This window comes from Solanum tuberosum, unplaced genomic scaffold (genome assembly GCF_000226075.1).
Source record: "Solanum tuberosum cultivar DM 1-3 516 R44 unplaced genomic scaffold, SolTub_3.0 scf00034, whole genome shotgun sequence".
NCBI classification, from domain to species: Eukaryota; Viridiplantae; Streptophyta; class Magnoliopsida; order Solanales; family Solanaceae; genus Solanum; species Solanum tuberosum.
This window is the reverse complement of record NW_006238962.1, coordinates 687,790-705,650: the sequence shown is the minus strand read 5'-3', so window position 1 is coordinate 705,650 and position 17,861 is coordinate 687,790. Positions and strand designations below refer to the sequence as shown.

At 34.4% G+C, this 17,861-nt stretch overlaps 3 protein-coding genes across 4 annotated transcripts; all 3 read left to right on the top strand.

The window, feature by feature from the left end:
- Positions 1-1,181: 1,181 nt before the first annotated feature.
- LOC102587781 (rop guanine nucleotide exchange factor 14) lies at positions 1,182-7,767 on the top strand. 2 transcript variants are annotated; one of them, XM_015306574.1, is made up of 8 exons: positions 1,182-1,556; positions 2,583-2,664; positions 5,059-5,403; positions 5,522-5,676; positions 5,818-5,892; positions 5,991-6,242; positions 6,684-7,031; positions 7,308-7,767. In XM_015306574.1, the coding sequence occupies exons 2-8, from the start codon at positions 2,583-2,585 to the stop codon at positions 7,497-7,499; spliced, it is 1,449 nt and encodes a 482-aa protein (XP_015162060.1). In that variant the 5' UTR covers positions 1,182-1,556; the 3' UTR covers positions 7,500-7,767. The 2 variants fall into 2 exon arrangements, with proteins under 2 accessions (XP_015162060.1, XP_006342482.1); XM_006342420.2 differs by having other exon boundaries at positions 1,183-1,556; positions 2,507-2,664.
- A 789-nt stretch (positions 7,768-8,556) lies between these two features.
- Positions 8,557-11,445, top strand: LOC102587452 (60S ribosomal protein L7-4). The gene is made up of 7 exons (XM_006342419.2): positions 8,557-8,664; positions 9,786-9,955; positions 10,036-10,133; positions 10,217-10,274; positions 10,693-10,772; positions 10,870-10,972; positions 11,053-11,445. The coding sequence occupies exons 2-7, from the start codon at positions 9,788-9,790 to the stop codon at positions 11,266-11,268; spliced, it is 723 nt and encodes a 240-aa protein (XP_006342481.1). The 5' UTR covers positions 8,557-8,664; positions 9,786-9,787; the 3' UTR covers positions 11,269-11,445.
- A 512-nt stretch (positions 11,446-11,957) lies between these two features.
- On the top strand, positions 11,958-17,416 carry LOC102587122 (alkylated DNA repair protein alkB homolog 8). The gene is made up of 8 exons (XM_006342418.2): positions 11,958-12,106; positions 12,987-13,304; positions 13,835-13,936; positions 14,066-14,152; positions 15,091-15,216; positions 15,427-15,717; positions 16,422-16,487; positions 16,893-17,416. The coding sequence occupies exons 2-8, from the start codon at positions 13,008-13,010 to the stop codon at positions 16,947-16,949; spliced, it is 1,026 nt and encodes a 341-aa protein (XP_006342480.1). The 5' UTR covers positions 11,958-12,106; positions 12,987-13,007; the 3' UTR covers positions 16,950-17,416.
- Positions 17,417-17,861: the final 445 nt, after the last annotated feature.

Sequence of the window (17,861 nt, the reverse complement as noted above, 5' to 3'; positions counted from 1 at the left end):
CCTTGAAATCGATTTTGTTTTTGAATATGAATCAAGATGCAAATTCGATTTTCAAAGAAGATGGAAGAATCAAAGAGTGTAACCTAGTAAAATATTGTAGAATTTTTTAAAAAAGTTGTGTGGTGATGGAGGATGGTAGAAGGTGGGGAAGATGGAAGGGAGAAAGCAAGGAAGAAGAAGGAGAAGAAAAATATTTACAAAAAAATTCAGAATATTTACGAAAAAGGTCTCTAACGCACTCAAAATTCGTGTAGCACACGTACTGTGCTTAGTCAGCAAAAAGTGTCAAAATGACACAGCGAGACCCTACATGAGGTGTCTAAAATGAACATCGCCCACTTGAGGTGCCTAAGTGAAACTTCGTGCCAAGTTTAGGGAGCCACCGATGGGTTAGGCCCCCCCTGTCCCTAATTATTTGTCCACTTTCCCTTTTATAGTTGTACATAATTACTTGTCCATTTTGACAAATCAAGAAAGGACAATTTATTTTTTTACCTATTATATCCTCAATTAAATGACTAGTTACTTTGAAAAATATAGAACTTTTCATCCACTTCATAATTAATAGGGGTAAAATAGTAAACTCACTATGTCATTAATTGATTTCTTAATATGTGTGTCAATTCAAAAGTGAACAAGTAATTAGGAACAGAGGGAGTAATTAATTTAATTTGCTTAAGATTGGATGCATTATAATTTTTTTTATCTGAATTACTACCTTCTACTAATTATGTAGGTAGAATGTGAAATTCGTGAAAAAAATAATAGTTTAAATATATATATTTTATTATTATTTTAATTAATTATTTTTAAAACTTATCGGATTTATCAGAGCATTAGAGACAAAAACTCTTGCCATCACAAAACAACGAAAAAATTGTATTATAAAACATATTATTTTCATCAAACCAGTTCACTGAAAAAATATATAATAGAAAATAAATTTTCATCGAAATACTAAAATACCCCACCCCATCCTCCACCCCTAATTTATTTATTTTTGAGTTTCTTATTTAGTGTCTGATACCTATATTAAAGTATAATTATTTTGGATTCGTGCAGTGTAGGGCTCGATTCAAAAGGGAGCACTCTCTACACAATGAAGGACTTATTTTATATTCAGAATTCAAATCCGAAACTTTTAATTAAATGAGGAATAGTCTCATTCACTCCACCACGTCCCGTTAAATTTAGTATGTCATCCTCTCTTCACCATAGTAAATGTATTTATTGACATCCTCTCCCCCATTCCTCACACACGCAAATTCCTTTCTTCTCTGTTTTTGCTCTCTTTTCTCACTCTATTTTCAGCATTTGTTTACTGTTTCTTTCTTTTGACTACCAAAAAAAAAAACAGATTTAATTATTATACCTCTGTTTTTTTTCCACCATTTCACACTTGCAAATAAGAAAAATAATATTTTCTCTGTTTTATTTTTCTTCTTCTTGTGAAAAAAAAACTTAATGTCGGTTCTTTTTTTGAATGGTGCTCATTTTGATATGCTAGAAGATTGAAGAACTCCAATTTTGATCAAATAAGAAAAAAACAGAAAAAGGTTAGCTTTTTATTCTAACTCTATTTTTTTTTTGGCTCAAATTAAAACTTCATTCTCATAGCTTTTGATCAGAGATCTCGGGTTTAAGCTCTGAGGATAAAAAAAAAAAAAAGAACTTGGATTAGTTGGATATTTCAATTGTCAATACAAATACTGGACATCAGAAGAGAAGCAAGAAAAAAAAATCATTTTTTTCGTCTCTGGAGTTCAAGTTTTGAATATGAAATTTTTTTTGGATAGAAATGATTCCTTCTTGAATTGGTTTTATGTTGTGCGAATTCAAATTTATCGGACATTCGAGATAATACTGGGTGTGACACATTTTTTTTGTGAATGAAAATGTTGTAGATGCAACAAGCTCAATTTTTAATTATTTTTTATGTATGATTCTCTGTTTTTTTTTTAAAATTATTATTTATACAGTTCAGAAGAACAACGAAATCGGCATCATGATAAATCTGAATCGTCTGAAATAATCCAAAAACATTTTTAATCTCTACTTTTTATAATAGAGTTAATGGTGAAAAAAAATATACGTTGTTGCTTTTTCACGAGTTTTGTAACTCAATTTTCTTTTTATTAAAACATAACTTGATGTTGAGTTCGCCTACTCGTGACTCTTATTAATTGAAAACCAAATATTTGGTCATGATGAGTGTTTTAATATAAAGAGCGTATTAGTTTAGAGGTGTGTTTTACTATTAACACTCTTTGTATTATGGTAATAAAGAAAGTTGATTGCTTGTATAAAAAGTTGTTTATTTTAGGAGGATTTTGGCCAATTATTATATGATCATATACACCTTTTTCTTATAATGGAAAAGTGATATTTTCTTTTCCTAAAACTTTTTTGTTTACATAATGTTAACTTTAGGAGTAACAAACAAAAGTGGAAATGCATATCACACTTCTATTTAAATGTTTTATCAATATCATGTTTTGTAATTCAGGAGGTTGATGAGCTGTATTTTGGTCGATATTAATCGAGATTGATATCAAGATCTACGTATAGTTTATCCTTATCAGATGAATATGATGATCGTGAGACGGACACTAGCTTGTTGTACAAGAGATAGAGAGATTAATATTGACTTTGGTGGAGAAGAGAGTAAGATTCCCTTTTTGTGTTCCTTTTATTTGTTTTTTAGAATGTCACATGCTAATTTCCCTCCTATAATTTAGGTAAATCTAAGTTTTTTAATACAAAATGAGGATTATACTTTTCCACAAGTGAATGCTAACATATAGATTAAGTTTACTATATATAATTGAACTCCAACCACCTCATGTTTAGTGTAACTTTCTTGACTTTTGTGAACTAGACGAATCTAGACAGAGTCAGATTCAATATATGAAGTTTATGAGTTTTTATAACGACTTAAACTCAAATATATATAGATATTTTATTACTTGTAACAAACTTTCTAGATCCGCCTCTAAATCTAGAATGTGGATATTTACACGTTGGTTATTCTACAACGATTATTACTACGTCTCTAATTGTTTATGTCACTCCATTTAAGCTGTCTCTTACCAATATTATTAAAAATAATGGGATGTTAGTTATATGTGAATGCTTATTAAAAGTCAAGTGCTTTGAGCCGAGATAAGGATAAAGTCTGCGTAAGCTCTACCCTTTCCGACTTTTACTTGTGTAACTATACTGTTGTTGTTACTTATTAAAGTCAAGAAACTTAATAACCAAATGTAAAGCATCAATGTCTTGAAGTTACAAGAGAAAAAAATATATTATATTTTTCATAGTTTATAATTCAAGATCTTTTGTGGGACCCTTAAGTTGTTAGGTACAACATGTTTTGAACTTATATGTGTAACATGTGAGGAACATAAACTTTCAACTTTTCTTGTCTATTTTGTAAAAAAATGGAAAAATGAGAAAGAATCTTCCATTTATTAGTGTGAAATAGATAGATGGCATTATAGTGATAGTAATTTGTCACACCTGTGGGAGTTTTCTTGGTTTTTATATTTTGTCTAATTTGTAAAATGTGGACCTAACTCTTATTTCATGAAGCACATAAGTGACTATGGGGACAAAATAGTCATTGTCTATTGGTATCAAAATTTCTACTTTTGGTATTCTCTTTTCAGTATGGTCTATTAATGGCTCTATTTGTTTCTATTGTAAAAAGCATAAATACCTCTCAAAACTTCTTTTTAAAAAAAGAATCATTGAGATATGATTAGCTATGCATATTTAAGGGATAAGACACAAGCAACTCCTACACTATGATAGAAATTTCAGAGACACATTTTAACTAAATTAAGGTCCTAACCCTCGAACTCATTTTTTTTGTAATTTCATACACCTTTTTGGTTTACGTGACATTCAAACATCTCCCACGTGCCTCAACTACGTGGAGTCACAGAGTGTGCCATGTAAGCCAAAAGGTGTATAAAATTACAAAACAAATGAGTTCGGGGGTAATAGGACCTTAGTTTAGTTATAGCGTGTCTATGGAATTCCGGTCACAGTCTAGGAGGTACTTGTCCTTATCCCAAAATACTACTACTCTCTCCTTTTCACTTTGTTTGTTTAGTTTTGACTTAACACGAAATTTAAGAAAGTAAAAACTCTTAAACTTAAGATACTTAGAATGTAACACTATGCCTTTTAATCTCGTGGTCTTAAATATGTTGGTAGAAAGTTAGAATAAAAGAGGAGTCAAAACACAAAGAGGCATTCTTTTTGAAAAGACATAATACATAAACATGACCTTTAATTTGGCTTCATAATACATAACTATGACCTTTTTAAACTCCGTGTCATGTTAAGGGTCATGTTTATGTATTATGCCTTTTCAAAAACTGATTAAAAATGAAAGGCAGACAAACAAATTGAAATAGAGGAAGTAATGAAGATAACCTTTTTATTGTTTCTCACTTGGTGTCCGTCTGTCCGGTATCCATTTTGGGTCCGGACTAATTCCAAATCGCCACGTTAACCTATTAAAGAGGAAGCACTCCCTACCAGGATTTTTTCAACTGAGACCTATAGTTAAGGACGGAGGGCGAAGAGTTCGGTTTTTTAAATTCTACTATCAATTTTGAAGTATTGTGAATTATCTCCTTTATGTTCTTCAAGCAATATGAGTTGATATGGTCTTTGAAATGAAAAATGAAAGTAAACTGCAGCTAGATATGGTTTTCTTCTGTTATACTAGTGAAATGGTAAATGTAGTACAACTCGGGATCTATCGTAGGTGCATTGTACGAGTTAAAAATCCCTTCGTGAACAACGTCTTGTATTTAAGTGAAGAAGGGTAGATAGACGCGACCATAATCTTCATGGAGAAGTCATTTAACTTGTATCTATTTTCTTTGCAACTGATCGATACCTCGAGTTGTTTAGTATTCTGTACAATCTGTTTTTGGGACATCTTGTAACCAACACAAGAAACCATTATATTGTTATCTTTATATAGTTTTTTCGCGTGATCTAAATCCCTGTATCTAACTAAATCTACGAATGGTACGTCAGGAATTAGAACGTATGATGGCCTCGAGAGCTGCATACTGAACAGTCAGGCTTATGACAATGAAAGTGCCAATAGCAGAGTTGATGTTGGTGTTGCAGATTCTCTATATGATGACGACTCGAGTAGCTCTTCTAGCAACAATGTTTTTGGATCATTTTTGTCTCACTGGACAACAAGCCCTCAACATTTTAATGTGAACGAAAAAACTGGTTATACAACACAACTTTCAGATGTGGAAATGATGAAAGAGAGATTTGCAAAGTTGTTGCTCGGGGAGGATGTGACCGGAGGAAGCAAGGGGGTTTCTACTGCATTAGCATTGTCTAATGCCATTACAAATCTTGCAGGTACTTGATTGTTACTTCTTTATCGATCAATACGTTTTAGTGAAGAGACTCTCTGATACTTGAGGTTCTTCTGAATGTATTTTCGTTCTGTCTAATGCTACTACTACTTGATTTAAAGCGTCTGTGTTTGGAGAGCTGTGGAAATTGGAGCCACTTGCAGAGGAACAAAAGATGAAATGGAGAACGGAAATGAATTGGTTACTCTCACCTACCAATCATATGATTGAGTTGGTTCCTGCTAGACAAAGTGGTTCGAATGGCCAAAGTTTGGAGGTAATAACTCATTCGATTTATCTGTAATGTGAAAATGACAAATTCATTTAAATAGAACGACATGTTTAGTGAGAATTCATATGGCATAGTTGCTGTTATACAAAACGACATATTGAGTTCCACTTCTCATTTGATGAGCAGATAATGACACCAAAAGTTCGTGCTGACATCCATATGAATCTTACAGCACTTCGGAAATTGGATTCGATGCTTCTTGTAGGTGGTCTCTTAAAATCCTTGTAACTTATACCACTTACACTATATATGCATCAACTTGTGACCACATTCTTAAAGTTTCCTTCTCGACTTGATAGGAAACGCTGGATTCAATGGTTAGTACTGAGTTTTGGTATACGGAAGTGAGTACCCGAGCAGAAGGAAAGAACATAAAGTGGTGTCTTCCTTCACCTAAGGTACCCGTAGCTGGACTCTCTGAAGTCGAAAGAAAGAAATTGGTGAATCAAGGAAAATTGGTGAATCAAATATTTAAGGCAGCAAAAGCTATCAATGAAAATGTCTTGGCTGAAATGCCTGTTCCAACAGTTATCAAGGATGCACTCCCAAAGGCAAGAGAATTCTCACTAAAGCTATTTTACTATTGAGTTTACGTTCTATGTACTGACATCGTAAAAAAGTTCTTATTTGAAAGAGTCGAGGTGTTTGACCAAGCTTTTAGGAAATGATAAGTTGTTTTTCAGATGTTGAAAGTAGTAGTTCACTCGTGGAAACACTTTACGAACCTTAGTCAAGAACAAATTGTTGCTCTAGTACTGACAAAAGTTTTTTTTAAAAAATTGATTAGCCAAACGCAAACGGCTACTCTCCTACTTATGACAAAAAAAGAACCAAATTTATCGCTGAAAATGGTAACTAACGTACTATCACAAATTAAGCTACAGTAATAGTGTAAAATCTTTATACTGTCGATGTATGTAACTCATATCCTTTGCTTTTATGGTGTACTTAATTTGTTGAAATTGCTCAATTTGATCAATTCATTCCTGCAGTCTAGCAGGACAAGCCTCGGGGACGACCTGTATAGGATCCTGACTGCAGAATCAACTTCTGCTGAGGAAATGTTCAATTCTTTGAATTTGAAATCTGAAAACAACGTGGTTGAAGTTGTTAACAGGTTAGAAGGATCCATTCTTGCTTGGAAAGAGAGAATAACTGATCAAGCTAGCGGAAAATCTCCAGCTCGAAGATCTTGGTCTTTTGGAAAAGATCCAATATCTGAGCTAGACAAATTGGAGGTCTTATTGAGCCAAGCAGAAGCTCTTGTACAACAGCTCAAATTTGAATATCCTAACCTCCCACAGACGTTCCTCAACGTCACAAAAATCCAGTCTGGCACGGTGAGATAATCGTATCCACTAGTAAATTTTGTTCAATGCAACTAATAAGGATGATTCTACTAGTAAAATTCATCAAATGCAACTACGTTCACTGAAAAGGCACATTTCAGAATTTGTTATAACGATGTCATTATAGATGTGAGATAATTGTCTTGTCCTTAACTCGCGTTAAGATTATATGTATATATGTCTCTATGCTGCTATGATGTACACGAACGTGCTGTTAAATACTTAATAACATTGCGATTAATCCTTGTTCTTTCTGTATCATTGTAGGACATTGGACATTTGATTATGGAAGCATACTCTCGAGTTCTCTTAAACTTAGCATACAACATTCTTACACGGGTAGGAGAAGTTTTGCAAGTAGATTTCTCGAGTAACCTCAACTCACCTGCAGCTACTGTCTACTCGAGTCCTATATCGAGTGATGAAACCCTCGTTTATCGATCAGATGAACAGAGCTGATGGACATTTTAGAGACTCCTATGAAGCTTGTTGCAGCATGTCTACTGCAGATTCACCTCAACAGAGTTTTTGTGCAAGTATTTTTGTGATATATAAGTATATGTTACTCAATTAAGAGATAAAATGTGTGTATGGAAAACATATGTCTTGCATTTATCGACTTGGTATAAATACCGATTGTGTAAAAAATGTTATTCATGATGTTTACATCAAATCATACTAGTTTATTGTGATTAAGAGATAAACTCAAGTAAGAGTGTGTGATTAATTAATTATGGTTTAGTGATAAAATCAGTATTGAAAAGATGTGTCATGTATATGTTGGTTTGATATAAATATTAGATACGGATAAATTTTAACATATTGCGCATGGGTAATTAAGTTTTTACGTTACTCTTCCCCACTCAGTCCCACACCACTAAATCCCTCGACAAGTCTAATTCGTATGGCTAAAGTTGAGGCACATATTGATTCACGTTCAATCATTGTTGTTTGATATTTAGATATATCTACATGAAGTTCATACATTTTTGTTCAAACTTCAACCATATGTGGAAGAATTCAATCGTTCTTTGCACGAAGCTAAGTTGTTTTTGCCTGAAGTTCATGCATATATATCACTAGAGTTCAGTCATTTTTGTTTGAACTTTAGTCAAATAAAACTTCAGACACCACATATCTAAAGTCTAGTTTCAAATAGGACAAGTTAAACATTAGTGTCCAAATAGGACAACCTGAGATATTTTTATAACAAAAGTCGGATTCCAAATCGAACCTACCATATACAAGTTTTAGATCTTCAAAAAAATTCACCTATCAATGCTTATAACCTTTTTGATCACAATCCAAAAATTCCTTTTAACAAGATGAAATTTTATAAGAAAACATTAGACCACGATGTATATTAAATTAAAAAATATATGAGCAAATATTAGTCGATAGCCTATATTGCACCAACTTTTAAAATAGTGACAAAATTTAAATAATACCCTCAAAAGGGGACATTTGTGTAAATCTTTACTTATTATTTGGGCCAGACCCGAATAAGTATAAACTTTCACAAAACCCTAATAAGACATCAACATATATTTGCCGCATTTAGGTCACAGTCACATTCCCTCTTGCCCTCCCGCCGATCAGTGCCATTCTCTTCAACAATTTCAAGGTAAATCTCCATTGATAGAACTATTTTTGTTCTAATTATGTGAATTGTTATCAGTTTTCATACACATTTGGTGCTTTTTCCTTTTTTTGAAGATTTTTTTTCATGTGAAATTGGTGGTGTTTTGTTGTATTTGAAGATGTTGTTGTGTTATCGGGTTCTAGTTGTGGAAACAGCTTTTTGTAGAAATGCAGGATAAGGTTATGCAAAATAGATCCTTATGGTCCAACCACTGTGTATAGCGGGAGCTTAGTGTATCGGGCTGTTGTTTGTTGTTATGTTTGGAGATCTGAATTAAGCAAGTGTTTGTGTATGTATTTAAGTTGTTAAGTGTTTTGAAGCCTAAAGGAAGGTTTTTTTGCTGTGTTTGAAATGTTAGTAGCTGAAGGATTGCTTTAGTTGTAGTTTGGTGTATGGATTAGAGTTTTGAATGCTGAAGAATATAAAATACTGGAAGAGCATTGAAAGAACTAGTCAATAGTCACTATTGTTGACTTTATGAATGTGTATTCTGATTCATGAAGCTGGGATATACTGTTGGAATAGGGAGAAGTGAAGTGAAGGGCTCTGTTACTTTTGCCTAGACATAGAGTGAAAGTTGATTTCTACCCTTACAGTTGAACTAAAGTGTGTGTGTTTGTTGTTGAGTATTTTGAAGCGGGGTAGGTCTTTTTGAAATGTTAGCAGCCACTAAAAGATTACTTTAGTTTTAGGTAAAGCATTCGAGTTTTGAATGCTGAAAAGATTAAAACAAAAACTAGAAGAGGATAGAAAGAATTAGTCATTATTGTTGCTTTTATGCATGTGTATTCTGATCTCTATGAAGTTGGGATATTTTGGTGGGATAGGGAATAGTGAAATGAAGGGGTGTAATAGTAAACAAAATGAGTCAGGTGTCCGGGCTTCAATTTTTTTCTACTTTTTAACACAGAATCTGACTATATACACATGTAAGTGAATATCCTCCCACCACAATATTGGCATAAGGCAATGTGTTGTGCTGATGGTGTAGTAACCAGAAACTACGTGGGATGATTCACCTTTTTGCTGATATTTGAATGGAACGGAGAAATTAGACATCGTTTACTTTATGTTGAGAGTTAATGTTGGTTAATCTTGTACAGAGATGGGTGAAACACCAGTTCCAGAGTCAGTCTTGAAGAAGCAGAAGAGGAGTGAGGAATGGGCTCTTGCAAAGAAGCAAGAACTTGAATCTGCAAAGAAGAAGAATGCTGAGAACAGGAAATTGATCTACAACAGGGCAAAGCTGTATGCAAAGGAGTACGCAGAACAGGTACCATCAAACTCCGTATTTTTTGGTTAACATGTTCGTTTGATGTTAAGCTTTATCAGAATTCAATTTCCTTTTCTTAGGACAAGGAATTGATCCGTTTGAAACGCGAGGCTAGATTGAAAGGTGGTTTCTATGTGGATCCTGAGGCAAAGTTGTTGTTTATCATCAGGATACGCGGGTAAGAACTATTTTGGTCTTCTTCATTCTATAGTATGATGAAACTATTAATACTATGGTACTCATAAAATTTTGATCTTTCAGTATTAATGCTATGCCCCCACAGACCAAAAAGATTTTGCAGCTACTACGTTTGCGCCAGGTACACACAACTCCTTTCTTATACCCCTTAAAGGAGACAAGTATTATTTGATGTTTGCTGGTATATAAGCTACTTTTGATATATCCTTATATTGTTTTGTTTTCTGGAAATCCACTTGAGTATGTGTTGGGGTTATAGCTCTCTCACTTGATAGTTAAGTACCTGTGTTGATCCTGATGATTGGACTGGCTTGTTATACCAAGTGTCTGATCATCAGCCAAGTTGTTGTGTTGTTGTCAAGATTATTTATAATTCTTATGTTATTCTTCTGATTCCCCTCTCGTTGAAAACACAACAAAAAATATTTCTAGGTTTTCTGGATGTGTTCGATTTTGAGAATGCCTGTTTTGAGTTATTTTAGTGTTACCTCTCTGCTCTAACAGTGAGCTCTTCTTCCTTTCCACATTTCTTGTGACAGATCTTTAATGGGGTCTTTTTGAAAGTTAACAAAGCCACAGTGAACATGTTGCATAGGGTTGAACCTTACGTAACCTATGGGTGGGTATCACTTAAAGCTCTGCTGCCTTCTCAAGTCTTTCCTCTCTACTGCTATTGCAAACTTGCAGTCCCTTATTTCCGTTGTTGTATCTTGCAGTTACCCAAACCTAAAGAGTGTTAGGGAATTGATCTACAAAAGAGGTTATGGAAAGCTTGACAAGCAGAGAATTCCGTTAACCGACAATTCCGTCATTGAGCAGGTAAGTTTCTGTCAGTTCTTCATCTCCGAATTTAGTGTTTCGTGATGTTGACAACTCAGAGTTCTCCGTGTATGTTTCAGGGATTGGGCAAACATGGAATTATCTGTGCTGAAGACCTTGTCCACGAGATCATGACTGTCGGACCCAGCTTCAAGCAGGCCAACAACTTCCTATGGCCATTCCAGCTGAAGGCACCTTTGGGTGGACTGAAGAAGAAGAGAAATCACTACGTTGAAGGTGGTGATGCTGGTAACCGTGAGAACTTCATTAACGAACTTATCAGGAGGATGAACTAGAGTGCCGAAAATTTTGTTTTCTAGGCATTTTTAGTGATCAACAGTTCAGAATTTCTTCCATTTGAGATGTTATTTTGGTTTATGATAGTATACGACATTATTTTTGTTTTAATCCCCCCAGTCTCTATCGTATTGTGTTGGATTTTTGAATTTATGTTCATTTTGGTTTCAACCCTATCTAGTTTATTTTTCTTCTCTTGAATGTTGAATGTACCATTTTTGTTGCATTACTCCTGTTTAATTACATTCACTATCTAAATGCGTAGAGTAGATCGACCAACACTTGCCGCATAAATTCATTTTAAACCTATTGGTCCTAGTATAGTAAATAAATAAAGTAGTCTTATGTCATAAGTAAAAGGTACAACGGCTCAAGTGACCAGATTTGACAGCCTTCTATTCCTAACTGCATATTTACAGTACAGGAGCTTTAGTAGATTGAGTTATTATATATATATACCTAACATAATAATGGGGGTCTCAGACTTACTTTTTATAAGTTGGGGGTGTGCGGTGGAGGTATATACAAGTTAATGTGCGTGAAGAGAAACCTGTACGAGTTAAGGCGAAAAATATGTATTACAAACCTTTACATCTTATAATATTATTCGATATTTGGTATATAAGATAAGATGAGGATAATAACTCGGATATAAAATTTAGGATTAAATTTATTCTATGTTTGTTTGACGTATTATTAACTAAAGATATGGTGAATTAAAACACATCAAAATAAAACAAGGGGTTCATTTGTAACTTTAGTGATAACTATAAGGACTTTGTTGAGATTTTCTCTTCGTTACAACAGAGAGCGGCGGCCGGCGATGAAGTTTTGCTGGTAAGATTTCTATTTTCTTCTTTTTTATCATTAAGAATTTCATAGTTTTGTTGTTTAATTCAGAAAAATATTTGTTTTTTTTTCAATAAATAAATAAATTAAATAATGAAGAGACCAAATTAATATGTAGATATGGAGTTTGCAAATTCTTGTTCTTAAGATTGTTTCATATTCAGGTAGGAATGTTCCTAAGGAATTGAATTTGAATGGTCTAATTAGTTTTTAGGTAGGTAGCATTTCACTGTATTTATACCTGGTCAGAGGCAGATTCAGGATTTGAAGTTTACGTTATTGAATACCAGTTTGAGCAAAAGCTAGTGGGTTCCCGTGAACCCGTAGGTAACACTCTGAATATATTCTAGCTAAATGAAGATGCAAGAATGGTACTTTCTTGATTTAGCACAAAGTTTGAGGTGATTTCTCAGATGGGTCACTCGACTAATAGTTGTTATCTTAGAAAGTTATTATCTTTGTTGAAAAAAAATTGGAATCAAGAAGAAGGGTGACTTTTTCACCCTTCTGAGATGATAAATATTAGTTGAGTGTTTAAGAAATCAACCCCGTGAAGTTTTTAAGCTTAAAATGTAGATTAGGTCCCGTTTCGTTGTGCATATTGGTGAGCTTGCTAAGTAGTTGAGTAAGATATTTGTAGTGATGTGATACTATTGAGCTATCTAAAGCTCTATTTTGTGTGAGGAATAAGTAAATATTGAAACAAGGGTATGCTTCATTGTTCGACTATCAAGGATCAATTTTTGATTTTTCGTATAATCGAAGGTTAGGCTTGTTGTTTAACTAATTGTGAGTTTTTCTCTATGATTGTCTGATATGTGAGTAATTTTTATGTGGTGAGGTAAAGCCCCAAATTTTCTGGTTGTAGGTATTGATCTTAATATAATACATGGGATTGCCGAGATTTAAACGTCCTGTAGGGACTAGTGAACCACGTTCAAATCTTTATGTGGCCAATTGTGGACCTGCAGTTGGACTAACTTTGGACACAATTGAAGCCGTATTTGGTGCATATGGTCAAGTTAAGGGAGTCCATCTTGCTGATGAAAGTGGCACTAGAGTTATTGTGTCTTATCATGAAGAAAAGTCTGCAGAATCTGCCCTGACAGAGTTGAATAGACGTGAATGTCCTGAGCTTGGTGGCCGGTCTTTGCACATTCAGTATTCAGTACCCTCTATTTGTCAGGTGATTATCCTTATCCACAGTAAAGTCTTGATTTTTTTACAGTCATGTAATTTTCATGAGATTATTTACCGTGCTTCTCTTTTGAGCATGTCGATTCAATTATTATTTTGAATGTACTGTACAGTGGAATTAGACAGTCAGCTTTAAAGCATGATATAACATAACTGATTGCATAGAGCTTCTGAGGGACCTTCACCATTCTTCCTTTCGGTTAACATGTTTGCATTTCTTGCTAGTCATTGCTAGATGAAAATTGAATTTATGAAGGATGATATAGTCATATAGGAAACAGTGCACTCATGCTTGATGTAAGCGCCCATTTTTCATGAATTAATGTTTGTGTTCTTTTATCAATTTTGGCCATGTCATTTAGGAACTGGTCAGTGTGTCTGTGAACTGTGGGTATTAAGTGGAACTTGTATCAGTTTAGCATAGAGGTTGTCGATTTCTTTTGTCTTTACTCCCTTGAGTAACTTCTGTTGATAGTTTGTATATGTTTCTTTTCTTTATGAGCTTGCTTTCTGGTTCAGGTTGCAGTGGATGACTCAATTGAGGTGTCAATGGAAGCTTCAGAGTTAGATATTCCTGGTCTTTACTTGATTCATGACTTCATCAGTGTCAAAGAGGAGGAGGTCAGGGATCTCATTTTTGCGGGAAAATACTATAGGCATTTACACTATTCTTATATTTTCTCCATCCTTTCTCAAACCTTATTCTGAAGAGTTTCACTCAAGTCTAACTCAGTGTTGGTGAATCTTTAGGAACTACTTGCAGCCGTTGATTCAAGGCCTTGGCAAAAACTTGCTAAAAGAAGGGTGCAGCATTATGGTTATGAGTTTCACTATAATGTAAGTGCAGATCGCGTGGGTATTTGGAACTATGAAAATGCAAGTAATTATACCAGCATATAGCAGAAGCATGTTTTTTCTGCTGTTAGATATATATATATGAAGAATTAGTTTCTTTGCTCTTCTTTACATCTGTGACCTGTTTTCTTAAATAAAAAATCCTACTAGATCTACTAAAAACAACCCCCCCCCCCTCCCCCCGGTCAAATGAACAAATCATAACAAATATGGGAAAAGAAAAGAGCAAGATGGTTTTAATTGAACGTTCTTGTTTTCCCTTGCTTGGATCCTTTGTTTTTGTACCAAAGGACTACACATGTATGGACTCTTATTCTCAGAACCTGTGGTAGTGAAGAGTTAAGGGTAGCATATCGGGTCAGAGGGAATTAGCATTTCCAAAACCACTAAATCGGTTTAGCGGGGGATGTGTGGTTGGCACACGTTATGAGCTTGATTCTAGTGGAGCAGGGAAGAGGGTAGGACCCACTATCGACTCACTTTAGAAGTTGAAAACAGTGGATGTCTCGGTTTTGAAAAAAACATATCTGTAAACCATACAAAAGTCCCAACGAAATGCTTTATTGTTCCATCAAGGACAACTGAACCGTAATTTTGGTTTGATTAAAATGTTCGAGAACTTCTATTTGCCACCTAATGGACCTATTAGACTTACTTCTGACTATCAACATTAACTTCCCCTTCTCGTTTTCTTTTAATCCCTTGACAATTCACAACTGCTTAAAAAGTTCATTTGCAGATGTTAGAAACTCTTGACACTCTCTGCTAAAAGCTGCCGATATCTCTTATATTGTTTATTTCTTTAGATTATTAAGCTTTCAAAGGCTGGTAGGCTTTAATATCTAAAATGCATTTATGCTTCAGAAAAAAAAAGGATCTAAAATGCATTTATTAAATTCTCTCTCTATTCGCAACTGCAGACGAGGAATGTCAACACAAATCAGTACTTGGGTGAACTTCCATCATTTCTTTCACCAATAATTGACAAGATGTCAAAGTTTCAAAAGCTTGGTTACACTGAAACCGTACTTTTGGACCAGCTCACGGTTAGTTAATTTCACATCTTATATTTCTTCATTTATGAGCTGTCCCTCCATGACTTGTCTAGTTTTATGCTGGGCAAGGGAACTAGCTCTTGTCTGACTTGCAATGTCGTAAGGATTTTCATTTTCAGCGATAGCTTTAGTTTTCAAATGTTTTGTATGTCATGAACTTTTGTCGTTAAACTTTATGAAATGTGTTACAATCTTTAACAGGTTAATGAATATCCACCCGGAGTGGGATTGTCTCCACATATTGACACCCATTCAGCATTTGAAGGATTAATATTCAGCCTTTCATTGGCAGGGCCTTGCATCATGGAGTTCAGAAAGTATTCTACTAGTGTTTGGCCTACAGACCCTAACGCATTGAGTGATGAAGAGGCTCAAAATTCCGACAAGAGCTCAAAGTTTTTGAGGAGAGCTATTTATCTACCCCCTCGATCTATACTGTTGTTATCACGAGAAGCACGCTATGCTTGGCATCATTACATTCCACACCATAAGGTAACTCCTGCTGCCCATGCTTATTCTTTAATCGCCTCCCACCCGCACCCAAGTCAATAAGTCAACTTTTTCTCCCTGCAACTGTGCACTTAATGATTTACTTTAAACATCTAACTATTATGACTCGAAACTTGGCCTCAATTACTTGTGCACCTAGTTACTGGGAGCTCATTGACACCAAATTTCTCCTGCAAGAAAGTTTTTGCTATCCTGCAAAACTTGAAAAATTTGGGGAACATCAAAAAAAAATTGAACTTTGCACCAACACCAAGTATTCATCAACAAGTGATACTTTTTTCTTAATTCTCCAAAGACAAAAAAAATATTTTGGTTTATCGAGAGAATAATGGTTTAAGTGGGACGTAATGAGAGTTTTGATGTTAATCCGGGTATGTAACTGAGGATGTGGTGTCATTATTGGAGATGCCAGTGTCAATCTTATTGGTAGAATGCGGCACTACGGTCTTGGCTCCCTTGGTAATTTTATTGCGTCATTGCTTCAACCTATGAACCTTTATTGTTAATTCATTTCATTTCTGTTCCCTTTTGAACTTCAGATTCCATGTTCAAGATATGTGCTTGATTGATCAAGTTTTTCTTCTCCTTCTATCTGTTCTTGCATCTGCATTTCAAAAATTCTGCAACTATAATGACAGTCTTGGTAAGTTCTATTCCATTGATTTTTCCAAACTTGCACATTGCAGATTGATGTAGTGAACGACACCAAAATCAGAAGGGCTTCAAGGAGAGTGTCCTTTACATTGCGCAAGGTATGTGGATTTGGATTTGGCTTTGGTTCTGACTTCAAAAATCTCGATTTTTGAAACTGCAAACTAGTTGCTTGGATAGTAATAATAGCTCTCACACATTACCTTCTTGATGGAGACGGGATGTTCAGTTTTACCTTCCCAGAATGTAGTTGAACGTTTTGTACGTGTACAAGAGTGAATAATGGTAATATAACAACGATAACTATGCCTCAATCCCAAACAAGTTGGGGACGGGAACAATATGGTAATACATATAAATCGTGGGAAAAAACTAGCACGTATAAGTTTCAAGAAAAGTTACCATATCTTGAAAATACTTGGACTATTAGTGACGGCTTCGTTTGTTATCTTCATAGATATAAGCTATGTCCCTTTGTTATGAAGATCTTTGCCTTCTTGATGCAGGTAAGAAAAGGACCATGCGAATGCGAGTTCCCCGAATACTGTGATTCTCAGAAGTAAAAGACAATTATACACTGATTATGTTTTGCCAGAAACCAGAAGATGTGATCATTGCTTATTTCATTCCGCGCGGTTATGTTCTGTCTGAACCGTTTTCTGGTGAATTTAAACAACCAGGTCGAGGTTGAGGTCGAGAATTTTGATATAAAGCTCAGAGGTTCATTGTGTTTTTAGCTGAACTCTATATTTAAGTTTCAATGAGTAAATGTCAAATTTTCTTGTGTCCTTTTCTGTTTTCTGGTCTATTGCAGCAGAATTCTAGGACATATCTTTTTTCTCGTTCGATTTCACATAGTTTAAGGGCATTTTGGAATATTTTCCATCAAGTAGAAGAAAGAAATATAGGTTTAGACTTTAGTTACCTTCTAGCTAGTTTTTCATAGTAATACACCTTGTTTGGATTTTTGTTACTCGTTGTATTGTATTGTATTGTTAGTTCAAATACAATATATTTGTTTTGATTATTACTTAAATTCTATTGCATTGTATCGTTGAAATCTATCGTTAGGTAACGACGAAAAGACTGTAACAATCGATTTGGTGTGATCGTGTGGTTGGCTAATATTTTCTTCTCATTTTGTCTTATTTATTATTTAACAATTATATTTCATCTTTTACCCTATCTTTTCATAGTAACTCTCTCTCATGTCCATTTTTTTCGATAGATTTATCATTCAAATTATGAATATGTAACATTATATTATATACAACCTATCCAAACATTGTAATTCTTTTAAATAATATAATACACTACGTAACAACTCTTGAAACAAAGTGTAATAGGATGATAATTTAATGTAAATTATGACAAAAACTCAACGTGGGACTTTAATTTGGAGCTTTATTTTCATTTGCGTAGGGATTACTCCATTCTTAATTAATTGCATGAATCATTAATTACATAAAGGTCAA